Genomic DNA, 27,838 nt, shown 5'->3' on the forward strand with positions numbered 1-27,838 from the left:
CCCCCACACCCCCCAAGGCGCTGTCAGGGAGTAGTGATTTTCCATCACTCGCTGCCTCAGCTAAATCTACACCAGTGCCCCAGGGGTCAGAGGCTCTGGGTAACAAAGACAGAAACCCCTCAAGCCCGTCCAGTTGTCTGTCTCACCCAGCCCCAGCCCCACAGTTCCCTTAGTCCAGAGCCCATCAGCCCTCAAGCCAGAGTCACCCACAGGCCCAGTGAGACCTCAGAAGTTTTTGCTGCAGTGAATTAGGAGCAGCTTCTCTGAGCTGCTCAGCATCTTTCTAGACTTTTCTTGTAGGCAACTCTACACTGCCCTCAGCTACTGTCTTTTCAATGTGACTATGCTCCAAATCTTCCCCCTAACTTTTGAGAGATGACTTTTCCTTCTGCTTTGCTGAGAAATGAAAGCTGTATAAGCTCCTTTTCAAATCTTTTGGCCACCTGAGAAATATGGCATCTCAGGCTAATACCTCTCCTCTACCCTCCAGACCATTTTTGTTCTGCCTTGCTCTCTTGCTCACGGTCCCTCAGGCAACTTCAGTCTCTCCTTCATTGGTTCTTCCTTCTCAGCCTACAAACTCATTTGGGTCTTTCTTGCCCTAGAAAGCCTTCCCTCCACACAGCTGCCTGTTCCACCCTCCAACTTCCACACTTTTTCCCTTTTCTTGTTCTACAGACTTCTGAAGGCAATAGCCTAAGTCTACTCTCACTGCACCCTGCTCTCTTTCCTCCCTGTTCACTCCCCAACCTCATCCTGTCTGGCTCCTGCTGTAGTCACTTTGCTGAGACTGCTCTCCTCAATGTCACCAATGGCCACCAAATATCCCAAATTTGTGCCTCTTCTTATTCCCAATTCCCTTCAGTCTTCATGTCACTGTTGGCACCGTGGGTTATGTTTCTCTTGAATATTCTTGTCCATGACTTAGGCGAAACCACCCAATCCTGGTTCTGCCATTTCCTGCATGACCAAGTCTCTGACTCCTCTGCAAGGTCAGGTTTGTGTCCCCCACTATCCTCTCCTTAGGTCTCCCATCCCTTCCAACACTGCTTTCCTTGACAGTCCCCTGAATCCATGTCTCCTGCACCAGCTGACACATGGGCATGTCTACCTGGACACTCCCCAGCCATCTCAAATGTGGCATGTCCAGGACCAATACTATCACTTCCCCTCAAAACCAGCCACCTCCCTGCAAGCATATTCCCAACAGTGAGACACACCACCAAGCTTCCAGTTACACAAAACTGAGGTTTTAGAGCCATGGTTGACTCTAGCTAGTTGCCAAATCCTGGCCTTTCTTCCTTTCCTGAGACCACCTCCACGTTGCCTTATGCCCGTGTGTTGCTGTACTAGGATCAGTTTGCACGTGTCCCCTCTAGTTTAGACATTGCTCATGGCTTGAGACCCTGTAAACTGGTTTCTACATGTTGGGAGAAGGATGACGAAATAACAAAAAACAGATTTTGGAGACTGAATTCTGACTCTGCCCCAGTGGGTGGTATGATCTTGAATGTGCTACTTAACTTCTATCAGCTTTGGTTTGCAATCTGCAAAATGAGGATAATAGTATGTACTTTGGAGTTGTTGTGAGAATGAACAGTAGTACATATAAGCAGCATAAGTGGTGTATAACATTGGCACAGAGTAGATGTTCAGTAAGTGGACAGTAGCGATTATCATCGTCACATCTGAGCCTGCAGCTTCTTTCCTCTTACTCCCTTACATGCCTCCGCTGTGGCTGCCTGGCTGGTCTAGGCATTAACCCCTGTGACATCGCGCTTTCTGGGCTTCCCGGCTGTGCTTCCACCCTCCCCCTGCACCTGCATGTAATGCTCTCCCCTGTGCTCCTTTGTCCACCTTGGGATCATGTTTTATTTTTTTTTTTATTTTATTTTTTTTTTTTTGTTGAGACAGAGTCTCACTTTGTTGCCCAGGCTAGACTGAGTGCCGTGGCGTCAGCTTAGCTCACAGCAACCTCAAACTCCTGGGCTCAAGCGATCCTACTGCCTCAGCCTCCCGAGTAGCTGGGACTACAGGCATGCGCCACTACGCCCGGCTAATTTTTTCTATATAGATTTTTAGGTGTCCATATAATGTCTTTCTATTTTTAGTAGAGACGGGGTCTCGCTCAGGCTGGTCTCGAACTCCTGACCTTGAGCAATCCACCCGCCTCGGCCTCCCAGAGTGCTAGGATTACAGGCGTGAGCCACCGCGCCCGGCCCATGTTTTATTTTTAATGGGGAAAGAGACCCCAGAGATCCTGCAGTGCAGCCCCTTTATTTTACAGCTGAAGAAGCCGAGGCCCAGAAAATTTGAGGGGTGAGCCCAAGGCTAGCTGGCCTCTTAATGACAAAGCCAGAACCCGGACTTAGGGCCCCTTGTTGTGCAGCCCGGTGCCTCTGACGTCAGCCCCTCTCTGCTTTAAAGATCGACATCAAGTTCCACCCCTCAGCGACTTCTTCCCAATCCCTCTGTCTGCAAGGGGGATGTTTCCTCCTCTGCATCCTTCTGGCACTAACCACCTGATCCCCCAGGTGACTTGGCTTTCTCTGGGTATAAGTCTTCCCTGCCCTAGCAGGCAGGGGCCGTGCCCCTATTGCCAGCAGGTACTCGGTGAACACTGGCTAGAGCCAAGTGGGTTGTGGCTTGTGGCTACTTGGCTGGCTGAGGTGAACTTGGCTCACATACTCCTCTGTGGGGAGGAACAGCACTCTCAGAAAAGTTGCTTCTGAAGGCCTCTCATTTGACCAGTGGGTGGAGGGGAGATTCCTTCAGTCCTGGCCTCAGCGTTGGTCTTTTGTGTCACTGAGCCCCCAGCTTTTCAGGTCATTGAAAAGCAGGCTTATCTCAGCCCTGAAATGTTTGATTTGGTCCCCTCCTCCCAGGGCATACAGGAAGGGCACCAGACTTTTCAGTTAGGCTGGCAAAGATGCTGTGATCCAAGCAAGACCCTCAGAAAAGGAGGCCCTAAGCCAGCCAGTGGATGAGGACAGGGCTCTGGCTTGTCTGAGGGCAGTAGAATGGGCTCAAGAAGAGGTTGTTCGGGCCTGACATCTGGCAAAGGGACCTTGAGCTGTGTTGGCATCCTGGGGACAAAAGGGTTACCTGTGACCCAGCCCTTCCCTGGCTACTTCCCATTAGTCCAGGATATGGGGAAATCTCACCCACCCCACCCCACCCCCCTGACTCTGGAGGACTGTGACACGGCCCCAGTAGGAAAGCCAGCTCCAAAATGATCTCAAAACTCAGGAGGTCTTGGTACCTGGAGGAGATGCCTATGTGGTTGAGGAGGGAAGGTGGACAACAAGCCACCAGGGCAGCCCCCATCTCCGGAAAGAGATGGCTCCACTGGCTCCACTGCCCCGATCCTCTCTACCAAAAAATCAAGCTACAGTTTGGATGAGTTCTCACGGCAGGACAGAACACAGACTGCCTCCGCCCAGGGCTGCGCTGGGTTGGATCTGCGGAGCCAACAGGAGGGAAGCCTTGTGCCTTGCAGCAGTCAGCGAGGGCAGGGGTGCGGGGAGCAGATGGATGAGGAAAGAGCTGAGGAGCCTGGGAGAGGGAGAGCTCCTCCGAGGGCAGGGCTGGAATTGGCCGGGGCAGGAGCGGCACGTGACGTATAATGCTGTTGTGATGCTGTTGCAGAATCATCCGGACCAAAGTTCAGCAGCCTTTCCACCCAACGCCGGATGGGGCTGGGACAGGAGTGACTGCCCCCGGCCACACCATCGGTAAGAGGCTCAGGGAAGGTGGAGGGAAGCGGGTCCCACCTAGGGAAAGCCAGGAAACTCAACTCCACCCCTGGGACCTGCCCACCCTAACAAGGTCCGAGGCCCACCCAGTTTCCTAGTCCCTTTCTCCCTGAGCTCCTGTCAGCTCAGGGTGTCCCTGAGAGAGACTGGTTCACTAGGCTTTTCCTGCCTCCCACCCATGTCACCTCACCTCTGTCCTGCAATAGGCAACCTCTCCTCCCCTCCTCCCTGCCTCTCCCCTTCCTCCCCTCCCCGTCTTCCCCTCCCTCTCCCGATCAATGTTTCCTTTAGCATTTCTTCTTTTTCTTCTCCTTCCTTCTTCCTCCTTCTCCATTATCCTTTGTTCTATCTGATTCCCTCTCCCTCTGTGCACCCTCTTTCTTTCACATCAACTTTCTTACTCCATCTTTGTTTATTTTTTAAAATTATCCTTTCTCTCTCCCCTCCTCTCCTCCTCTTCCTCTCTCTGCCTTTCCCTTTCTCTCCTCTCCTCTCCTTATGTGTGGCTCTGGGTCTATTCCTCTGTCTCCCCCTCCCTCCTCATGGCCTCTTCTCTCTCGGCCTGTCACTCTTGATCTCTCTGTCTGTCTCATCCACTCTGTCGCTCTCTGCCCCTCTCTATCCTCCTTATTTATTGACCCATGCTCTGGGCCTCTGATCGACATGGCCAGGCCTGCAGGAGCACCTGCTGACACCCGCCCTGTGCCCCTGACACACACACACAGACTGTCTTCACTTTGGCTCCTGGGAAACTTGGTGCTGCTCTAGCCGTAGAGGAGGCCTGGGGAGTGAGGGGCTGGGCTGTGGTTAAATTTTTCCTGCTGCCCCTCTTGGCAGCTGTCCCCTTCTCTCTTGACCAGCAGGAAGTAGCAATGACTGGTCCCAGCCCTCCTGGAGCTGGCAGGAGTTGTTGTTTACTAGGCCTGTGTTACAGCGTGTGCTGGGAGGGAGGGTTGGGCCGGGCTGTACCTAAGTTGATCACCATGGAGTGAATGAGTTCACTAGTCTGTGTCCTAAGGGGAAAATTAGGAACTTCTCAAGTGATTTCAAGACAAGAAGCAACTGGGAGAGAGAACTGCACACTCCTACGGAACATCAGGACCAGCCTTGTGTCTCCTAAAGAATCAGAGACAAATCTTAGAAAGCCACGGGCCCTAAATCAGGTTTGGCAAGGACTCAGCCCAGGAGACCAGGGAACAATGAGCTAGGGTTTGATTAGTAGGATTTGCGCAGCCCTGGGGACTGGTTGAGCTGTGCAAGGAGGCATCCCAGGAGCTGTGCTCTCCAGAGGACCACTGAGGTGCTTTCTAGAGAGTCACCTCTAGTGTCCTGGGCACGCACTCCCTCTGTCTCCAGGGGAGTGAGCTTAAGGGCCCCGGTGAAATCCACAGGTCTGCAGAGAAGGCCTAGAGTTGACTGGCCACCACTTACCCCAGGCTGCACAGGAGTGAACAGTAGCCTGAACTGTATGTGGCAACATGTTCCCCCTTAAGCCTCAGAGGAAGAAGGGGAGTGTGGGTTCCGCAACCCTCCTATGTCCTCTGCTTCTCTCTGCCCCAGCCTTGGGGCTTTGACCTGTGATCGCAAGTGCTATCCTGATGGCGTTTCCTCCTTACTCTCGCCCAGTTCCCAGCACAGCCTCCCCTCCTGTCTCCAGCGCCTCCAATGACCCGGTGGGGTCCTACTCCATCAATGGGATCCTGGGGATTCCTCGCTCCAATGGCGAGAAGAGGAAACGTGATGAAGGTAGGGAGGAGGGAGAGGTTTGGCCTCCCCTTTGCATGCTTTGTCCTTGGACCCAGAGCTCCGGTTTCGGCCTGGCCTTGCAGCTGCTCTGCCGTGAGATCAGTTTTAGTGGCAAAGCCCAGGTCCCCCCACTGCCCTGCTGGCTCCTGGAGAGAGGGAAGAAGGCTGCTAGTGGGGCCATCAGCTTCACCATCTGCTCAGCCGCCCGCTGCCTCGCCTTCCCTGGGACTCACCCCGTCTCCCCCATGAGATGCTGGGAGGAGAAGCATGGGCTGCTTACCTTGGGAAGCTTTTGGAGCCTGGGGACAGCTGGTTTCTGACCTAAGGATGAAAGGCCAACCTACCTTGTCCTCACCTGATCCCAGCCCTTCAGGAGGTGGGGGAGCAATGTCCCGTTCAGCTGACCCTGTTGTCCTTTCTCTGTAACACACGGACACCGCTTCCTGTGGCCTCTCTCTGTTCTTCTCTGTGAGTGGAGATGCCCTGCAGGCTCCCCTGGCCCCCTCCCCGCTCCCCGGAACTCCCCGAGGTGCAGCCAGACTGTTGGGCAGGGAGCTGAGGGAATGGGAAATGAGGAGGAGGAGAGAAGAAAGAAAATAAGGGGAGAGAGTGGTAGGAATGGGCTTGGGACAAGGTGTTTTTCAGATATTGTGACATTGGGGGTCCCTGGGTGGCCACCTGGTTCTCTTCTGCGTGAGGCCAGGGCACAGGGCTGCCAGACTCAGAACAGCAGACACCAGCGTCACAGGCCTGCTTCCTGCCTCAATTCTCTCATGGTCCCTGCTGGGGAAGTGGTGGCCTCCTGGCCTTGGGAGGGTATAGGACTTTAAAGGTATCTCCCATGAAATAGAATCCTCAAACAGTGATCACGAGGGCGCCCACACTTCCCCTTAGCCCGGTCAGTCCGTATTTATGCCTGTTGTCACTGCATCTTGGCCAGTCAGCATCTCCTTTTTCTCTCAAAAATGTCCTGTTTGGACAATAAATTATGTGGTCATCCCAAGCATAGACAAGCCCTTGGTGGAGGGAAGCTTAGTGGAGTAAGAACAGAGAAAAGGGACACAGCTGAGAGTCCCCAGGCCCAGGCGGAGGGAAGAGAGCGTGAGAGCCCCGGTCTCCAGCGGAGGGGCCAGAGTGGAGGAGAGGCCTAGGCCTGGCAAGACAGTGATGACCTGGTGCTGGCCTCCTTCCAGAAGCCCTAATGGCCTCGTTTCACAGGGAAACAGCTTGTCTGGCTCTATTTCTCCTTCTTCCAAAATATCCAAACCCATTTGGCTGCCACGGCCTTTGCCACTCGCTAAATTTCATTGTGGTTGTTTTGGCGGCAGCCCCTGATGGGCAGGGGGAGGCTGCGGGAAAGGCCCTGAGTCCCAGTTCTCCCTGGGGCTTCCCACGCGCGGGCCTCAGCCAAGCTCCCTGGCACCCTGCGTGCTTTGGTAGAATCTGCCCCCAACTCGAAAGGTTTCTTCTTTAACCAGCAGCACCTGTGCTTTTTAGAATGTGTACTGTCCAGGGAGCTGAGGAAGGCCACATGTCCCCCTCTGTGCTCTCCCCTGTCGGTCTGAGGTTGTGGCTGAACATGCCCTCTGATGCCCCGGCTCCTGTGGGGCATGGAAGGGGCCCAGGGGCCAGGGAGGCACTGGCACGAGGCTGCAGCCACCCAGGGCTGGGCCCGGCTGGCTCAGAACACAGCACTCTCCTCTCCGAGCAGGTGATCCCATTCATTGTTTCAAGTCAATTCGGTTCAGTGAACCTTTCCTGCACAACAGTTGCAAGAAAGGCTTGGTGCCACAGGATCCCAAAGCAGAACAAGATATGATTCTTGTCCTTAAGGAGCTTACATTCTAGTGGGGTGTGTAGAACCCGTGAGCCCAGAGAGCAGAAAGGCCCTCAGCCACTGTGCTGTGATGGAGGTCTGGGCTGCAGGCCACCCAGTGGGAGGGAGTACACCCCAGGGAGGGCTGCTCTTTGAGGAGGGGCCTGAGGGATGAATGAGGAGAATGTTCAAAGACAATGGTTGCCTGAAATTCTATCTGACAGTCTGAGCCTTGTGACCAGAAGGCCCTTTGGCCAGCAGCTGCAGGGCAGCTTTGGCAGGGAAGTGGTGGAAGGTGAGGGTCACAGGACAGAGGCAAGGATTGGACCATATAGGAGTCTGGACTTTTTTGTCCCCCAAAGACAGGAGCAGCCACTGAAGATGTCTGACCAGGTAGGGCAGGAGCAGGGCTGGGTTTGGGAAGCTCATCCTCCAGCAGTGACACTGATGGCAGCAGGGCCGCATTGCAGGAAGCAGTTAAAGTCTTCAAAGTGAGGGATAACGGGCCTCTGAGTGTCCTCTGAAACATTTATCTGCCTGCCTAGCAAGGTGGCAGGAAAGATCAGAGGCCCTACCCTTTTGGGGGGTTCTCTCCTGCAGACTGCCCCCTCCTCTTGACCAGTCCAGGCCATTTCCTGGCGGAGGCTGAGCCTATGAGGGAGACCAGTTCTCCCAGCCCCCTCCCCAGTATGCTGCATCAGACCCAGATGGGAAGGGAGAGGAGAGGAGATAGCAAAGGTGGATCTGTTGCTGCCCCTCCTTCCCCTCCCCCACTGGATGCCGATAAGCAGCCAGACCCAGTTTGCATTAGGGAGCAGCTCAGATGATTAAGAATAGGGGAGATAATTATGTGTCAAGATGATGTAGCCCAACTCTGCAGTCAGGCCAAGGTAGCAAAGCAGCTGGCAGGCCAGTCACAGAAGGCAGCCTCGGGCACAGGCCGTGCAGACACCCAGGTGTGTCCTTCAGCTATTGGGCCAGGACTGCAGGCAAAAGAGAAAACTGACTTGGGGAACTGAGGGATGTTGGGATGGGACCAAGGATGCATGTCAGGACTAGACCTTGGAGTGGAGGGGCACATCTCCCTCCAGGAGGACCCTTGATGCCCCTGCCAGGCTGGCCCTCATCTGGCCCCAAGCACTGTGGCATCTCCCTAGAAGTGTCATACCCCGAGGGCAAGCAGTGAGCCTCTCTGCCCTCCAGGAAGCTGCTCCTGCTCCTGCCTCTGGGTACAGTGTGGCCTATTCTTCAGCTCTAACAATGTCACAGTGGTGGGCATTAGCGAGGACAATCACTACAGTGTGTGCTGGCATTATTGGAGACAATCTCAGCAGTAGTTATTGGTGTTCACAGTGATAATACCCAGAACATTATTGGCATTGGCACTTGGAATATGGACGGCGTTATTAGTACCCGCAGCAATCATATCTGTGGGGATATTCATAAAGGGCTAGTCAGCTGTGGCTCTGGGGAAAAAGTGGCAGTGACTTTGAGGCTGCTTAAGACTCCTGCTCATACCATGGCCTTTGGGAGTGTGGAAAAGCCCCAGACTTCCCTCTGAGAAAAGTGCTGGTCAAGAAGCTTTGACCTTCTTCCCAAGAGTCCAGGAGCTCCCGAAATGAGACAGGTAGACAGGCCAGATAGATAAGGCAGTTATGTTCTGAAGCACCCAGAAGCCAGGCTGTCCGTCAGTCTGGGCAGGTAGAGTCCCCATTTATTACCCTGCTAACATCTTCACTTCTTCTTAGCTGCAGTTATGGGTGGCCATATTAGGGCTGAATTCCCTGGGCCCTTTGAAGGGACACAGATTCCCTGAACGTTGTGTGCCCTGGCTCATGGTTGGAGGACAGAGATGTTTGTATTGCCCTATCTGTAGTCAGGCTGAAAACCAGAAGTCCTTTGCCTTCACCCAGTTGCTTCCAGGCCCAAAGCATCACTGTCCATCAGAGATGGACGCATTGCTGAAGCACAGAACAGTTACATAACTTGTCCAAAAATCCAAATGAAGTCATATGGTGAGTGTGGTGATCTGCGTGAGGGAGGTATGTTGGTATCATCCTTTGAGGTGTGGAATTGCAGGGGGCCGTGGTTTGGCATTCCATTAATTAGAAACACGATGAATTGTGCAGTTGAGTGGTGCCAAGCCGGTGCAGTTCGCAGGCAGGGCAGGTTGTATGGCTGCAAATGGCCAGCCCTATCACTGCCTTTAATAGCTCCCTTCTGCTTTGGATGAAGCCATAACTGGAAGGAACAGTTTATTTCTTTAGTTAGTTTCCTTCCTAGAAGTCCCCGTAAGTGTTGCTCAGGTTAGACTTGGAGCAAATGAGGGGATAAAGCTGCGAAAGTGAGCAGCCCCTGCCCTTGTCTAGGAGCCTGGCTTGAGGCAAGGCAAGACTGCAGAGACCCCTGCCAGGAAGGAGGGTGTGGGATCCGGGCCACTGTGCAGTCCCTGGAGCTGGACATGGATGGGCAGTGTGGCTCCAGAGGGACAAGCATGGGCTCTGGAATGAGGCACAGATTCCTAGTGCCACTCATTAGCTGGGCAAGTTACTTAACCTTCAGCAGCTCAGTTTTCTCCTCTGTAAACTGGAGATGCTCTCAGCACTTAATTCATGGGGCCTGTGGGAAGGATTGTGAGACTATGGACATAGAGGGTTTAGCCTACATCATCCTGGAGGATGGGTCATTGTGTATCTGGGAAAGAAAGCCTAATTGGCAGGTTTATGTTTCAAAGGGAAATCAAGTTGTGTCAGAAAGAAATTTATCTGGGCACAGACTCCCTAACTTTGGTGCAACTCCTTGTAACTAGGGCAGCCTTTAGCTGATGCTGGGAAAAGCTAACCTGGATGGGACAGCGCAGTGGAGGAAAGATGTTGGCCTCACACACGTGATTGGGAGAACCTTTGTCCATTTCTACCTGTTCATTTACTCTGTGCTTACCTGCTGGGCCACATGTCATCTTTTAGCCACCACAGGCATTTTAGATTAATATAAACATAGACCCCCTTCTTTTTCTAACAAGGGGGCATCTCTCCCTCTAGCCATCCGTATACATTTCTGCTCCCACATGCAAGTTTATTTGTTTACCTTGGAAAATGTATGTTTGTTTTATGGACCCATATGTAATTTTTTACGTGGTTAATGCAAGTGTGAGTATTCCACCACTGAGATCTTTGGGCATAAGGGGATGTGGAATGTCACGCGTTGGGAATGTGTGCGGTTTTCTTAGTGGACATGCTTAGAGAGAGTGCCAGGTGTGACTGTCTGTTTGTCCACAAGCCCCGGGGAGAGCTCTAAGCCAGGCCTGAGTGTGTCAAGTGTCCATAGTCCTGGGCACAGGAGTGCTTATAGAATTTGGCCCAAAGGGCTCCATAGGCATCACCCTACATTCTGCTGGGGAATGAATGGGCTGTCCTGAGCCTGCCTCCAGGGGTGGCCTAGGGCCCAAGGCTAGACTGAGGCGGGAACCCTCACACCCTCATGCTGTGTGGGAGTTGCCACTCAGAACCCTGTAGCCTTTGAAGAGGAGCCTGGTCTCCCAATCTTGGGGTCCTGCCCCCAATCTTCTACCTGCCTGTCTTTCAGGATCTCTCAGTGTTTGTCTGTCTCTTATTTGCTCTAGTTGAGGTATACACTGATCCTGTCCACATTAGAGGAGGTGGAGGTTTGCATCTGGTCTGGACTTTAAGAGGTATGAGGGCCAGAGGGAACATGGCGTGGGGGTCAAGGGAAATAGCCCGGGGGAGGCGGTTAGAGAACATTCAGAGAGTGGGTTCCTAAGGGCCAGAGAGTGGGAAAGGAGGAGGTGGCTCAGGCTTCCACTGGGAAACCAAGAGGCTAATAGAGTCTCAGAGCCTGGATCACTTCCGCCATGGGCCACTGAGGGGGCTTGGGGGCTGAGGCCCCGGGGGCTGGAGGGTCAGGCACTCAGTAGATGGGGGGCACTCTTTCCAGCCCTTGGAAAAACAAAGAGCAGATCGGGTAGTAAAACAAAAGCAAAGGAGACCTGGAAGCACCTGACAGCCCTAATTCATCACGGCCCAAGTTTTTTCCTGTGTTCCCATTATATTTGTTTGTAAAAGTGGAAATCAATTTTGAAGGTAATTTTCTGGAAAGAATGGAAGGGAGGTGGGAGGGCCGGATAAGGCAGAGATGGTAAAAGGAAAAATTTAGGCCAGGCACAGCCCAGGGGCAGCTCTTGGCAAGGTGAAAGAAAATTGCATATTCAATCTCCATCCATGAATCTCCCTCACTGCTGCCCGCCTCCTGCTTGAAAACAATGAAGGCTTTTTCCCAACGCCGGGCAGGGCCTCGGTATCAGCCTCACTTTAACTTCAGGGTCATTAATTCCCTGATTATTGAAGGAGAAGAGAGGGTTGCAGCATCGTCAATTCCAAAGGCACCCCCCCATGGGATCAGGCACTGGCTGGGGTGGGGTTGGGGGCAGCCTGAGCAAGGTGGGTGGGGAGAGAGGAAATGGGGGAGCCAGTGGACCTGGTGGGGGGAAGGAAGCCAGGAGGAGGGTGGAAGAAGGCAGTCATTACTGCATACCTCTGTTGTGTTGTTATTGCAAATTAAAAGTAGCATGTTCCACTCCACAGCTATCTTTGGGGAGGGAGGGGCACCGAGGGAGGTGGGGGATCTTATCATTGCTTCTTCAGCAGACCAGCCGTGGTGTCACCGTGTGAGGTGACATTTGAATTTACAATTCCGCTGAGAAAAGCCATTAATTCACAAATTAACATTTCTCCCTCTCCCTCTCTCTTTAACACTCTCTCCCTCTCTCACATGGATGTGCAAGCAATTGAAAAGACAAAGGAAATAGCCTTAAGGAAGAGACTTTACTGCTAGTCTGTCTGTGCTGAGATTGCTCCCCCTGCTTCCAGATAGATAAACCAATTACCTGAGCAGCTCTGCTCCTGGCTGCCCGAGATCGCCTCCTTTTGCAGGCTGCCTTGGTGGCTGGGTTACACTCGGTGTAGCTCATTAATGTAAACCAGGCATGCTCTGGTCATCAAGCTCTCTTCCTAGCTCTCCTTCTGGAGGGGCAGCGGGAGGAGTGCTGGGGTCAGTAAAGGCAGGCAAGGAGGACGCCCAGGAAGAGCAGAGACTGCCACTGCCCTGCTGCCCAGGCCCTGGGTGCTCCAGCGCAGCCTGCTGTCTTGGAGGAGGCTGGGGCAAGAGCGATGGGGAGGTCTACAGGTGAGCGCAACCTGGGAGGCTTGCTCCGAACCTGGGTGAGGGTTGAGCACGGCAGGTGTTCAGAGGCAGAGGCCCGATCCCTGACTCTCTCATCGGCCTTTTGGTCCAGATGCAGGGGCTGGCAGAACCAGAGAGGGATCTGAACTCTCCCTGCGTGGGAAGGGCTTTGGGAAGTTTTGCTGAGTGTGCACTATTTTAGTAGGACAGGATTCAGCCTGAAGGAGCAGAAGAGATGCTAACGAGGGCCCAGAAGACATGATAAGGTTGTACCATATTGGGTAAAAAAAATGAGACTTTAGGCCGGGCGCGGTGGCTCACGCCTGTAATCCTAGCACTCTGGGAGGCCGAGGCGGGTGGATTGCTCAAGGTCAGGAGTTCGAGACCAGCCTGAGCGAGACCCCGTCTCTACTAAAAATAGAAAGACATTATATGGACACCTAAAAATCTATATAGAAAAAATTAGCCGGGCATAGTGGCGCATGCCTGTAGTCCCAGCTACTCGGGAGGCTGAGGCAGTAGGATCGCTTGAGCTCAGGAGTTTGAGGTTGCTGTGAGCTAAGCTGACGCCACGGCACTCAGTCTAGCCTGGGCAACAAAGTGAGACTCTGTCTCAACAAAAAAAAAAAAAAAAAAAAAAAAAAAAATGAGACTTTACCGATTCCTTAACCTAAACCCAGCACTTGGGCACAACTGTGTCTGCCTAATCCTACACACACCTAATCCTTACACACATACACACACACACACACATCCAGCCATCCGATTCCCTTCTTAGAGAGGACCCACGGAGGAGCATGGGCCTGGGGCTAGTGTGCTCTCTGAGTTGTGAAGTGAGCAACATCCTGGGTGAGGAGTTGCAGGGCCTCTCCCTGCTTTTGCTGTCCTCCCAGGCCCTCGCCCAGTGCTGAAAGGAGACATTATGTTGGAAGCCAAGCAGAGTCTGTATTTCTCTAAGGAGAGGTGCTCCGTGGATTCTTACTGGGATTATATGATTTCACACACACTATACTATCTATCGCCTGTCAGAGGCTCTGCTCCCTTCCCGGGGAGACAGATCCTGTGAAAGTCCAGATACCAAATCTATATGAAGGTAACCATTTGTCTAGACAAGTGCCTGGGTTTAATTGCATTTACAAAGCTCAACCTGTGTTCAGTTTCCAACTTATATTCAAAACCTGGCTAATGTCCACTCTAGTCCAAGAAAGAGCTCAGAGTCAAAGGTCAGCATTCAGTAAGACGCCAAAAAAAAAAAAAAAAAATACCCCATTTAACATACATTCATGGCTTCGATTTTATCTTCCTAGTAACCAGGGAAATTAGACTGTTCATACCTGAGGGGGGAATTTTTCTATCTCAGTTGGATCACATATTTTAACCAAACTCTCTGGATAATGCTGGCCACGAGCCTGTTGGACATTGACCGTGTTGTTATCCAGAAGCAGGTGCAGGTTATGTTGATGTTTTATTAAGACCCTTACCTTGGGCCCTCTGCACGCATGACTTGTATTTTTCTGTGGCAAGTACTGGGGTTTAGCCCTGGCTGTGGGAAGCTGACATGATGCATGAATTTGTACATAAATCCTTGCGTTTATACCAGACACAGCTGCCAAAGCACTAACCACCTTCGTTTCCGAACTAGTTCATGCTGTTGTGGGTAAAGAGTTATATTTGGTTGTTTGGGGAAGTTTTTTGAGATTTAGCACAAAAGAGTATTTTTTTTCCATAAAGTACCAGAAAGTCAGAAGAGATAGGTCGACCCCACCCTGCAGGAAAGAATGCTCAGATTTGTTCTGGGGGTGCTCTGTGTACCCCTCCACCACTGGAAATCGGGGTGGGTGTCGTAGAGATATATGACTTTCGCAGCAAGGCTTCAGGTCCTCCTCTCGCCTCCACGCTTGCATCCTGGTGGATGAGCGCCCTCTTGTCAGAATACGTCTTCAACTCCTAATCTTCCACTTGGCAACCACCTCCCCGCCCTGCAGGTAGGCATCGTTCTCCTTCCCCCACCTGGCAAGGGCACTAGCGAGAAATCCGCTGCCTCAGCTCTGCTCTTCTCCCCCAAGCACAGGCTCTGCACGCGGGAGGGAGGAATGGGCGCTGAGGCTGCCCCAGGCCCTGGTGCTCGTGGGATGGCTTCCTGGGCACCTTCTCCTCTGCTGACCAGAATGGCAAGCAGCTGGCCTGGGGGACCCCTCCAAAAAAGGGTTTGGAGAGAATGTAGGCCAGGGAGACCCAGGACCTCTGCCTGCCAGAGGAATGGGTCCTGCTAGCCTCCTCAGCCATGGCTGCCTGCCCTGGAGCCCAGGGAAGGACCCCTCCCTGCCCTGCCTTCCTCAGGCCCATGGTGGCCCTAGGACTCTCTGGGGCCCTCCCTATTCTGCCCCATGGGGGTGGAAAGGCAAAGAGGGCTGAGGGAGGGCTGGGCCTGATGCAGAGGCCGGGAGATCATCACGATCATGAGCCCAGCCGAGTTGCAGCAGAGCCAGTAATTCAAACCATCCTGACCCTTCAGTGAACCCGAACCTGCTGACCTTGACAGCACTAGACAAGAGAGGCCTCACAAACCTCAACCTGCGTGGAGGCCTTGCCTTCTCTCCCTCCCTTTCTTGGAGCCCTGTGGCCCAGCCTCCAGGTGGCCCCTAATTTGGCTACCCCCATGAAATGTCAGCATCTCCTCCCTCCCCAAGGCGCTGCCTGCCTGCTTCAAAGCACCCTTTGTGCTCATCTCCACTGGAGACTAGCGTGTGGCATCTCCTGGGGGCCTTTCCAGGGCTGGGGCTGAGGCTTTCTCTTGGAAGCAGAGTTTCTGCACCTTTCCCTTCTTCTGCCCCAGGCTTCCTCTTTTCCTGCAGGGGTGTGTGTGTGTGTGTGTGTGTGTGTGTGGTCTGGGTGCACACAGGGGCAGAATAAAGTGTGATCGAGACAGAGCAGACAAGGGGAGAGAAGAAAAGCCTGAGGAAAGCCACCCTGGGAACCTGCATTAAAGTCAGTGCAGTTTATGAAGTTCATGCTTTCCTCCCAGGGAGAGCTGGATTCCATCGAGCAGCCTCTCAGAGGCTGCCAGATAGCTCCTGAAGCAGAAAGTGCAAGCAGGAGAACGAGCGAGCCAGTGACAGAGGGAGAGATGCACGGACACACGCACACACTCACACACTCACTGGCTCACACAGACCTCTCTGGGCCCAGGCAGCCTGGGCAGCTTGGGATGGAGGAAGGCAGACTATGTGTTTGGTAGGAGTAGCTCTGGGAGCTGCGCTTCCTCCCCTCGTCCCTCCCCTGCCAGCTCCATCACCTTAAGCAGGGTGGCTGACCAGGCACCCGGACAGTGTGGGCATCTAGGTGGGCTGATGGTGTGGTAAGCTGCGGGCAGTGTGGACCCCCCAGGGCAGTCAGCTTGTGGAAGTTGCTCTGGGTGAGGGACCTTGTGGCTGGTCTTGGGGCAGTGAGTATGAGGTCTGGGCAGTAAAAGGGACCAGAATGTGGTACTGTTGGGTCCCCAGGAACCTGCCTTTTCTCCTGATGCTGGGGGTCCATTTTTCTCTGGCACCTCAGTCTAGAGCAAGCAGGTACCTTACAGCCCTGAAGGTAGCTACAGGAGTCTCCTAAGTAGAAACAATTAGAGACCTTATTTTTCCCTGGTGATTCAAGGGAACTAAGTGGTTGACAAGGTTGGAGTGTGGGAGCTCTCAGAGGGACCTATAAGCAAGCTGGAGTATCTGCCCTTCTTGACTCTTCTTTGTGCGCACAAGCACGTGGTCCACATGTGTGCACTCACAACATGTCAGTGGGCCAGGAGCCTTGACTTTAGAGGAAAGGGGAGTGTGGAGAAAGGTGCTGAAAGGGAACTATGCTGCAAAGGCCTTTGCTCTGGCCTGTGGGCTTGGCAGCATCATGTTTCCTGCCCCCGTGTCTTCTGCTGCAGGCCTCAGCTGGGGGTGGACAGTAAGAAGTCTCTCTCTCTCCTCTTCTTGGAAACTTCACGTCTCTATTCGGGTTATGCCAGGAGCTGGGACAGAGGAGGATGACGGAGCTAGAGTCATCCAAAGGCAGGGAATTGGGAAGAAGAGAGTAGGAGGGCAAGTGAAGGATGGTCAGAAATTGCTGATGGCGGAGGATGCTCTGGGAAGCCTGGAGACGTTGGGCGCTGGAGGCGGAAACTGGCCGAGGATGGCTTTGGCCCTTTCTCCCCCTGCTCTCTCCTTTCCCCTCCCCTCGTCCCTCTACACATCTTTATTGGTTCTGGTAATAGCGTTGATTTGCATGTCAGGCAAAGCCTTGCTACACACACAAAAAGAAAACCCCAGCCGTGGCGGTGTGGCAGTGTCAGCTCTCGCTGTTGTTCGACAGTGTAAAATTAAATTAATAAAGCCCCCAACACAGGAAAACATAACAGGAAATTAATGGCCTTTACTGTCGCTCTGATGCAGTCATTTGCAACCCTGCTTTCCGCACCAAAGACTTCATAAATGCAAGCAGTTTCTCTAAACAAGCATACTTAGGGCGGCCTGGTATGTAATTTTTCGCCTTGCTTGTGTCCTTTGAGCTAACAAAGCCCCCTTCCCTCCTGGCTCCAGAGATTTCTAACTGGTTCTGGCCCTGGCTGGAGCCCGGTGGGGACAGCACCAGGCAGAGGGCCCCACCCTCTCCCTGAGAGCCCAGAGAGGGCTGAGGAGGGCTGGGTCCGAGCAGATAGGCACTCAGCAGGCCGTCCTACCCCACGGGCCGCTTCAGCAGGCAGCAGCCCTGCACAGCCAGCTCCCGGGAAGGAAAGCTGATCACCCCGGGAATTCCCCAGGCCCACCCAAGGCTCACCCTCCCCTTCCTCCCGTGGGTCTGTCTCCTCTCTCCCACTACCTGTGTGTTCCCTCCCGACGCCTGTGGCCTTCACCTCCCTCCTCCCATTCCTACCCTCTCCCTCCTCCTGCCTCTTCACACATCTGGGCTGGCTGTGCCTTGGCAGTGGGTGCCACACCCTTCTTTCCACAAGTAACTGGGGGCTCCTTTCTTGCAGTGGGGCATACAAAATGCGGAACTAACTGTGCTGGTACAATTCCTTGGGGTTCTAGGTTTCTTCCATGTCTCTTTCTCTACAGGTTGCTTAGGAAATACAAGGGCCCCGAAGGGTCATTCAGACTATCCTCTCTCTCGGGCAGTTTCTAGAGAGCTAAGAGTCCCTGACTGCCTTGGTGTGTAAATAGGAGGCATAGCGAGGAAACTGACGCTTTCCTCTCTGGGGATCTTTGTGTCAGTGTGTGCCCACTGTGCTAGATGTATGAGAGGATCAGAACACCAGGACGCGGCTCCCAGGAGCTTACAGTCTATTGGGGAAGGCAAGGCTGTCACCCCTCAGACAATTGGCTGTTCATGGAGTGCTGGACCACATGGCATGTGTTGGATAGGAATCCAGGGGCGTGGGCTACAAGAGCGAACAGGAAACAGGGCTTGAGCTGGAGCGGCTGAGACAGGGACAGGCTTTCTCCACGTAGAAGAGGGGCTGGTGGCTGGGCTGAGAGTGGTGACAAGGCAGAGCTGCAGATTCTTAGGGGTCATCTAGTCTTATGTGCCACTCGCCACAGAACTCTCCCCTCCAGCAGTTCTGCCTGCCAGGCCACAACCCCTGCCCAGACACAGGGCACAGATGGACACTGCCTTCATCCTGAGCCAGGGGAGGGGGAGGGAAGAGCACAGGACTTAGAGTCCAAATCTGGATGTGGGCTCCACCTCCGCTCCTTGCTTGCTCTGGAACTTTTGGCTAATTACACAATCCCTCTGAATCTCAGTTTCTTCATCTTTGAAATAGAGGTAATGACCACATAGAGAGGCGGTTGGTGGTAAAAAGCTCCATTTGACACTCTCGCTCCCTCCCTTCCATTCATTCCACCTTGTTTACTGAGCACTTGGCAAACACCGGGCTGGGGCCTGGGTGGATTTCAGATTCTCACATGGTGTGGTCCCTGCTCTTGAGGGAATTTCCTCATCATCCTGGTTACCCATCTCTGAGTTCATTCTCGAAGGTTAACGTGAACACTGAGCTCCACAGACAGTCTAGCCAATGCCAAGCACAGTAGAACCATTGCCATTCTCCCATCTGGAGGCTCTACATCCATAATGTAGCCTAAGATTACATTCGATTTTTTAGCAGCCGTGTCAGACTCAAGCTCATATTGAGTTCGTGGTCAACTAAAACCTCGAGATCTTTTTCACATCAATTGCTATCAAGCCAGGTCTACCCCATTCTGCACTTGTGTAATTGATTTTTTTTAACCTAAACATAGGGCATTCCATTTATCCCTGTTGAATTTCATCTTGTTGGTTTGGGTTCTTAATTCCACCCGATTAAGGTCATAAGGATGTCTTCTATATCATCGTCCAAGTAGTTTTTTTAAAAAAGAGTTATTTTCCTTTAAAATACAGGAAAGCCACATGACCACCAGTGGAGACCTCCCTCCTAGTTGCCATAAGTGAATGCTTTAGGTGCTGTTGAGCCCAAAAGCCACCAACTATTTTGCTTTTCTTCATCTTGTCCATAAAGCTAGGAAGGGCATTTCTTTGTCAAATATTAACATTCACAACATCCACAGAATTTTCTCAATAAATCAATTTTTAAAATCCAGTTTATGTTGATGAGCAAATTGAGTGTGTGCTACATAAGAAACGTGGCAGGACTGATTTACAAAGGCAATTAGGACAAATTTCTTGACCTCACAAAGCTTATAATCTAGTGGGGAGATGAATATACACATCATTATACATGCAGAGTGTGATAAATGCCATGATCAAGGCATGAAGTGCTATGGAGAATAAAAAAAAAGCAGTTGCTTCCAACCAGGGCAGCTGGGGATGTCTTCATGGGGGTGGTATTCGATCTAAGCATTGATATCAAGTTAATGTGCCACAATTTATTCTGAGGGAGTATGTGCAAGCTCTGGGGTATCACTATGTTCTTTTCCAGTGCCCACCAATTATATAATAATATCTTCTAAAAGATTTCCAAAGCCTGATACTGAATTTATTAGAGTGTTATTTACATAAGTGTACCTTTCCCCCTTTTCTGCAAGACAGGATGGCACTGGGCTTCCTCACCCTTTCCTGCATTGGTCTGCCTTGCCCTTTCTTTGTGACATTGCCAGGATTAGCAATCACAGTTTTAGAGTCCTATCTGGACCTGGGAAAGTTGACGATTGAGATGGCTAGAGGTTACCTGCCTGGCCCCCCTTGACCAGGCAACAGTGCCCTCCTGCTGGTCCCATTTTGCAGATTCTTTCCTTTGGTGAAGAAGACAAAGGCAAGCTGGGGGTTGAAAAGTTCTGCCTTCTCTCTCTTCTCTCTTGGTATTACCTCCTCTTCCCAAGGACTGAGCTTCAACCTGCCTTCCTTTTTGTTCTTTCTCCAAACATAGCAACCAAGGCCTTTTTTCGTTGTCTCAGCTTGTTCCGAGCTTTTGTCTTCCTGACAGGCTCGTGCTACTCTCATATCCATTCTTGGTTATGGTCTCCTCCTTCCATCTGTTGTGTGTCCTTTATAAGAAGAAAAAAAAAAAACTTTTGTCTGGTCAGAAGTACAATACATGCTTATTGTGAAATATTTGGAAGAGAGAGTAAATTTTTAGAAAATCACCCATAATCTTATTATCAAGAGATAGCCACTGTTGAAATTTGGTATATTTTCCCAGGCTTTTTCTTTCTGTGCATATATAATTTTATGTATATAATTTTCTATTAAACTTGGAATGATACCGTATATACAGATTTGTGTCTTGCTATTTTCCCTTAACATTATATAGGACCATTTTCACATATCATTAAATATTCTTTGAAAACATGATTTTTTAATGGCTGCATAATCTTCCACTGTTCGGTGTACATGTCCTTTTAAAATCCAGGCTCATCATATTTTAAAGCTTATCTGTGTGCAACAACAGTGATTTTCCTTAAATGTCCTTCTCTTTCCACCCCTCCCCCGCTCCCTTTACTTTGTCAGGCTGATTATTTGAGCTTATAGAGGCAGAATTTCAGTTTTGGAGCATGTTGTCCTTATGGAATTATATTCTCTCTTAGAATCTCTTGCCCTGGGATATACCTATCCTTTCCCTGGACATGGAGCAGTTTTCCCCCTTCCTCCGCTCTGTCACCTCTAGACGTGGTTGCTCTCTCCCCGCATCCCCACTTCCCTTTTATCAGCTTTTCTTGCTTGGTCAGAATTCAGTGGCCTGCAATATTGGACAGGGCTCTGAGCTAGGAACCTCAGTCTCATTCTCCAGGAACTACCTATGCGATGTGGGAAAATTGCATAACCTCTCTGAGCCGGATTTTTGTTGTTTTAAAAATTTTAAATCTCTAAGAGACAATCAAATTAAAATCTCTTCATGATACTTTCCAGTTATAAAATGTGACTGATATGAATCCAGAGTAGCAATTCCTTTGTTGCTTCTTTTTCCTTCTCAAAGGTAAAGTGTTGAGCAAGGCAGGTTAAGAGTTGATCAGTCTTTGCTTTTGGAATTCTAGGCAACGAATCAGCCAACATCTGTGATCACCTGCTCTGGGTCAAGCCTTATGCTAGGTTTACAAAGATGAAAACTATGGGGCCCTTGCCTTTAAAATTGGTGGTTTAGAGGAGAAAACAAAAAGTAACTATGACACATACAGATTCTAAATTTGGCTCTGCCACTTACTGGCTGTCATTAAGTCATTTGGGGCAAGTTACCTAACCTACCTAGCCCTCAGTTTCCCAGGTTGTGAGCTCAGCAGCCAGAGGCACATTGCCTGTGTGTGGTTCTGGCTCCATCATTTGCGAGGTGTGTAACCTTGGGAAAGCCCCTTAATCTCATTTCCATTTCCTCATCTGCAAAATGGGGATAATAATGGAAGCTTCTTGCTTAAGTTCTTGTGAAAATTAAATGAGTTAAAATATGTAAGTTTGTTAGATGAGTGCCTGATATACCAAGCACTTAATAAATGTTAGTTGCTCTTATTGAAAGGATTAAATCAGTGTATGTATATCAAGCATAGGGTCTGGTACCCTAATAGGAACTGGATCCATTTTCGTTATTATTAGTATTATTTCTACAATAAAGGTTTGGATAGATGGCTACTGGAACACAGAGAAAGGAGAACTTAATATTGCTGAGGGAAGAGCTAACAGCCCTCTTGTATATATCTGAGGACGCTCAATCCAGAAAAGCTCACGAGACTTGCCAAGGTCATGTAAAATGAGCAACCAAACTAGGATTTCAACCCAGGAGATGTCACTTCTAGTCCAGCATTATGTTAGAGTCACTAGTGCAGTGAGTGTCCCTAGAGGCATGTGGTGTAAATGGGCACAGCAAGACTGAGGTCAGGCAGGCCAGGCAGCCACCCCAGCCTCCCCTGCTCGTGAACTCATTGAGTGTTTAGAAGCTGGGCTTGGTCAAGTTTAGCAGGTGGCTTGCCAGGGTTATGAGGCTGGCAGAACCTGGTCTTGCCCAGAGCCAAACCTTCAGGCCAGATTTCCGAGGGCTTCTTCATGCCCACCTCTTGAGCTTGGCTTGGGGTTCATGGCCAGGCCAGACTCACAGACTGACCAGTTTAAGGATGGGAGGCAATGGGGCATGTCGCCCCACCTCCTTGGACAAGCGGTGCTGCCGCAGCTCTCTCTACAGCCTGGCCCTCTGGAGCCCCTTCCTGCACGTGGCAGCACCCCTCCCTCTTCTCCCCTCCTTTGCAGTCTATGTCTCCCTCCCTCCCTGCTTCCCCCTCATCCTCTCTTCCTCCCTTCTTTCCTCTTCCCCCTTTCCTATCTCCCTCCCTTCTCTCTTCATTCCCCAGCACTCCTTCCCTCTCCATTCTCCTCCACCACCCCCACCTGCTCTGCTCCCTGCCCTCCCCATTCCATCAATCCTTGCTCTCCTCCCAGTCTGGAAAGCGCCCACCTTCTGGGAAGCAGCCCCATCCCTCAGCGTCTCAAACCCTGTTCCCAATCAGGTGGGAGGGCTGGGGTGGCAGCCCAGACCTCCGTGGTCCTGCCGCCATGGGGGTGGGGCTGGGGCTGCACAGGCGGGCTGCCTTGAATGACAAGCGGGTATATTGATCGCATTCTGAACTCAGCCCAGCCGATAGAAGGTAATTAATGACTCCATTTGCCTCACTACCAAGGAGAACAATTGAGTTTGAAACTGCAACAACTGGCAGCTGGGGAGACTGGGGGGCAGCCTGGGGATGAACCCCTCAGAGGAGGAAGGTGATATGTGGAGAGGCTAAGACAGAGAGAGGGAGCAGCCCTGCCCCCAACACCAGTGCCCCAGCCTGCCTGCTCCCCCACTGTTCCCCCTTCCTCTACTATTCTCTTTTCTTCCCCATCCCTAAGACTTACTGTCCCCAAGATTGCTTCTTGCCAGCTGGGTGACCTTGCACACGTTTTGAACTCTCTCTGAGCTTGTTCCCTTATTTGTAAAATTGAGCTATGCAAGTGTTCTGGGATGACTGGAGATAATGTGTGTAAAGTACCTTCAGCCTGCCCTGAACATAGTAAGTGCTCAGTAAATGACAGTGAAGATGATGATATTTGACAAAGGCAAATTTGGTGGAGTGGTGAGGGTTTTGGAGTCAGATATTCCTGAGTTCAGACCCAAGCTTTGCTACTTACTAGCTGTGTGGTGTGAAGCAAATAATTTTGCCTCTCTGAGACCTTCCTCTTTTGAAAAATGAGAGTAATACTAAGTACCTTATAAAGTTGAAGAGATTTAATGAGTGTAGGTGAAAGCCCTAATATTATAAGTTTCCCCATAGATAGGTAGATATTTATATTTGGGCTTAGAAAACTGAAGTTAGCATAGTTCTTTATTAAAAAAAATTCTTCTCAAATGCCTACTCCTGCTTCCTGGGATTTGGTGGGCAGCCCCTATTAATCCCATCCTGGTTTTGTGGGTTTGATGAGCCTTGGTGCTTTCTGACCAAGGAAATGACATTATTTCATTCTGTCTATGACCATCTACCTCTTGACCCTTGGAATGGCCACCTTGGGAATCAAGGTAGAATGTAAAAATACAAGGAAGAAAGAACACTTCTGTCCTTTGTCCTTTGCCCTATCCCCAAGCCATGATGTTCAGTGACTATCCCTCTTCCCAAGCTGCTGAGATCTCACTGGCCAGCCAGGGTTCCGGCCTGGAGTGTGAGGTGTGAGGTAGGGCTCTGCTCCAGGGCCACCCAGGAATAGATGGAGAGTGAGTGAGTAGCAGCTGATCTTTTGGCTGAGGAATAAAGACATTTTTTAATAATGATTCTAGAAGTAGTACATACTTATTGCACAAAGCCTGGACAATATGGGAAAAACTTAGACAAGAAGAAAATACAAATTGCTCATGGTCAGGAAGTAACCACTGTTACCATGTTGGTGGCTCTCCTTCTGGTCAAGATGATCTTTGCTATTGTAGTTCTCTTGGCTCCGCTGGGAGCCTCAGACTTTGGATGTCGGCTGGGCAGATACCCACTATTGTCCACTGGTTCAGTCCACAGTCATAGACTTCCCTGTGCCAGGCTCCCTAGTGGATATGCCCTTGAACCGGCCACTTACCCTCACTTAGTTTGCACCTCATTTACTCTGAGCCTCAGTTTCCCTACCAGCAAAAAGGGACCATAAGCACTACCTACCTTGGAGACTGGTTGGAAGGCCCATACAACCTAAAGTCTATGAAGACTTTCTGTTAAATGCTAAGCAAATATGAAGTGGTCAGAAAAGACAATATGAGCTTTGTTCCCCTTGAAAGAGTAATATATGTCAAAGTTTTAACTCAGCAGCTTGTTTAATTTAATTACTTTATTTATATCCTGTCTGTGTTCCAAAAAGGACTTATGGCAGGTAGCTCACTCTCCTTGAGAGTGCTCACGCTGTAGTGGACAGAGCACCTGGAATGGGCGATAGTCCCAGGAATCCTACTCCCAGGTCATGTGACTTTGGACAAGTCACCTGCCCACCTCACCACTCACCCCAGGTAGTTTTCCTTACTGTAACATGAACAGTTTGGACCAGATGTCCCCTAATCATCTGGACACAGTCTGCACTCAGCCAGCATGTGTGCCATAGGCTGTAGCCTCAGTTCAGGGGGGATGCAAGGCAGAGAACTGTGGATGCTGCAAGGGGGCTGTGCCTCAGATGGGGCCAAGTGGCCGTCAGCTGGGCCCCCTGGGTTGGGCACCCTGGCAGCCCCTGGCAGCAGAATGAAATGATTTGGAGGGCAGGCTCTGGAGTCAGGCAGACCTGTATTCAAATCTGGCCATCATTTACTAACTCCATGGCCTTTGAGTAGCTCCTTAACCTCTCTTTGCCTCAGTTTCCTTATCTTTAAAATGGGTATCACAGTACTTATCTCATAGGGTTGTTGGAAGGATTAAGGGAGCTCTGTAAAGTACAACAATGGCATATAATAAGTTCTTGATATTTGTGATCTGCTACAGAATGGTGGCCGGTCAGGGGACAGGAGAATGGGGCTGAATCCTCCATATATGGAGACTGTTTGACTAGTGCATGGTCCCTTCCCTATTCTGTGGGTCTTACTAAACCTACAGCAACCACATTTTCCAACCCCATTCTAAAAACGTAGCCTGATAGTGGGAAAGAATATTGGACATCAGAATTCCTCCTCAAAGCCCAGGACATAGGGCCCCACCCTCTAGCCCTCTTGGTGCAGGGAGTCTAATGTAGAGGCCTTCTCTGGGTCCTGTCCTCAAGGAGCTTCTGCCACCCACTTTGGATGGCAGCTCAGCAGCTCGGAGGTTAAGTTCTGCTCTTCACTGGGGACACAGTGTTCTCTGGCCATTGGGCAGATGCCTGGATATACATGGGCAGGATGGTGTTGCCGAGAGGGGGAAGGGCCTCTTGTGGACCAGAGTTGATGTTGTTAGAGGTTGACAAGCAGCAGGGGTGAATGAAGAAGGGGCCATATCCTCTGATACCCAGGGATGGGTGGGACTTGCCTGACAAGTGACTGGGTGTCCTGGGGTGCCCGACCAGTCAGGTGGCCAGTCCTTAAATCTTATCCCAGCAGTCTGGCTTTGAATGCCACCTAGGAGAGTCTCATTCATTCAATCACTTATTGAGCAGTCTATGCCATGCCTGGCACTGGAGCTACAGGAAGGCCTCAGTGGTGCTGCCCACGGGAGCTCACAGCCTGGCTGCTGAGCGCAAGGGGGCTGTCAGTGGGGAATCTTCTTTGGGATGGGTGGTGCCTAATGACTCCCACACTTTCCTTCCCTGCTCACTCAGAAACCTAGATCGAGACCCACTTCTGCCTCTGCCCGGCTCTGCCAGAGAGCCCCTCAACATCTGGGCCTTACAGTGGTTTCTTCCTCTCCCTTGCTGTCCCCTCCGAGACTCTGCCCATGCGAAGTTCCACCCTGAGCTCTCTCTCCACCACCCAGAAAGGGCCCTCCAGGTGGTCAGCACTAGCAACTGCTTCGTTTTCCCTCCCTCTTTCATTCTCTTCTTCCTTGTTTTTTTTCCTGCTCCTCCTCTACTCTCTTCTCCTTTTCCTCCTCCTCTTCTTACCCTCCAAAGCCACCCCCACCCAGGCCCCCAGCTGCCCTCCCAGGCTTCAGGAAAGCAGAGCCAGCTGGTTTTATTCCTGCAAGTGTCCTCACTCCAGCCAGCACTTCCCTGGCTTGCTGTGGAAGGCTTCTTCCCTTTTTCCTCCGCCTCTTTCTGCCTCTCCCATGCCTCTGGGCTTCCTCCTTCCCTGAGCTTCTCCTCCTTGGACCTTCAGACCCAGGGCTTCTCCCAACTTCCTTTGCTCACTCCCTCCTGGCTGTCATCCCTCCCTTCCTTGCCCAGCTGATGGAAGGACACCACCCCTCCTCTGGAGAGAGCCCATGAGAGCCTGTGGGACCTGTGGTGGATTCGGAGGGCTGCCTCCCTGTCCTCCAGCAATATGCCACTGTCCTCCCCCTGCCCCGGTGGCCCCCTCGCTCCTCCCACAACTTGCTGTGTGCTCCTTCACCACACGTTGTGACTGCTGCCTTCCTTCTCCTTTGGGGAGCTTCCTCCAGCCTCCCGAGGTGGTTCTCTGCCTGCTTCCATCACATCACTTAATTTTCCTTCTCCCCCCACCTTCTTTCTCCTCTTCCCTTCTCCCACCTCCCACTGCCACTTCTGCCAGTAGCAGGCTTCCTTTGCCTTCCCCGGCCCTCCCCCCTCCCTCCACTGCTGCTGCCTCTGTAACCTGTCTTACCACCAGGGCCTGAGTATACAAAAAAATAAATAAATAAAAAGGTCAGCGAGTGGAGGGAGCAGCAATAACCCCTAAAACAGTACTATCAGTGGAACATGATTGATCAATTGAATTCCATAGCGGCTGAAAAATGTGGGATTAAGTAGTGTATTATACGCACAATGAGTTGAGGCATGATGTTCATTTCAAGTTCATTTCGCCGGCCTCTGCCACCAGATCAGGCAATCAATAGGGGCAGCAGATATCATATATCACCTCTCTGCGGGCTGGGGAGAGAGCACCATAATCTCTCGCAAATTTAGAGTGACAGATTTGTCAAGATCTGAAGGGCCCCTGAATAAATGAAAGCAAAGAGACTCCTCCAGCCAGTGACCTGAGGACAAAGCTTCAGTTGAGCTCCTGCACACACATACACACACACAGGCGTGGGGTGAGCCAAGCCACACACAGGCATATACAAAAATCTACACAGAGGCATGATGTGGGTCCTGCCACACATGTACATGCACACACACCCTCACAGACAAATGCACACTGATGACCCAGGACAGATTTGGTGACACTGCAATAACTGTACACAAAGACACTTGACGCCTCCTTTAGCCCTGACAGCAGGACTTCCCCAAAAGGTATGAGGGCTCCAGGAAGAATTAGACACAATGAAACACGAAAATAGCTATGGGTGCGGGGGTGGGGGGTGGCTCGGAAATTAGGATGATGGCACAATCTGGAAAAAGAGGCAGGCACAGGAGAAATGGGGGATCTGGGTTCACCTTCCCCATGCAATCTCACACACACACATACACACCCTTGCAGAGAGGCTGTTACTCTGTCCTTTAAAAACACATAGACCCTGATTTATCTGGATGTTTATATATATACAAATGCACATACACAGAGAATACTCACACAAAAGGGAAAAATAAATTTGTCATCCTCAACTTACACATAGGGATGCACATACACTCTGACACCGAAAACTATTCCAGAGCCTTATGCAGAAAAAGCCACAACCACCAAGTTTTGTGTCATAGGAATATAGGCAGAGCATTGAGGCTGCCTCTCTCTGCCTGCCTCAGACTTGATCCTGATCTTGACTTCTCTCTCTCTCTCTCTCTCTCT

The 27,838-nt window shown here is 51.3% G+C and overlaps 1 protein-coding gene across 5 annotated transcripts in view; it reads left to right on the top strand.

Moving 5' to 3' along the window:
- The window catches only part of PAX2 (paired box 2), a 77,688-nt gene that overhangs the window by 28,656 nt on the left and 21,194 nt on the right, over window positions 1-27,838 (top strand). For 3 of the 5 annotated variants that reach the window (XM_069460246.1, XM_069460244.1, XM_069460245.1), the window contains exons 4-5: window positions 3,649-3,734; window positions 5,382-5,501. In XM_069460246.1, coding sequence (XP_069316347.1) covers window positions 3,649-3,734; window positions 5,382-5,501 — 206 coding nt within the window. Of the gene's footprint in view, window positions 1-3,648; window positions 3,735-5,381; window positions 5,502-10,939; window positions 11,009-27,838 lie in introns of all 5 variants that reach the window. The other 2 variants (XM_069460242.1, XM_069460243.1) reach the window with 1 other exon arrangement.

The sequence above is a fragment of the Eulemur rufifrons genome, chromosome 28 (genome assembly GCF_041146395.1).
Source record: "Eulemur rufifrons isolate Redbay chromosome 28, OSU_ERuf_1, whole genome shotgun sequence".
In the NCBI taxonomy this organism is placed as follows: Eukaryota; Metazoa; Chordata; class Mammalia; order Primates; family Lemuridae; genus Eulemur; species Eulemur rufifrons.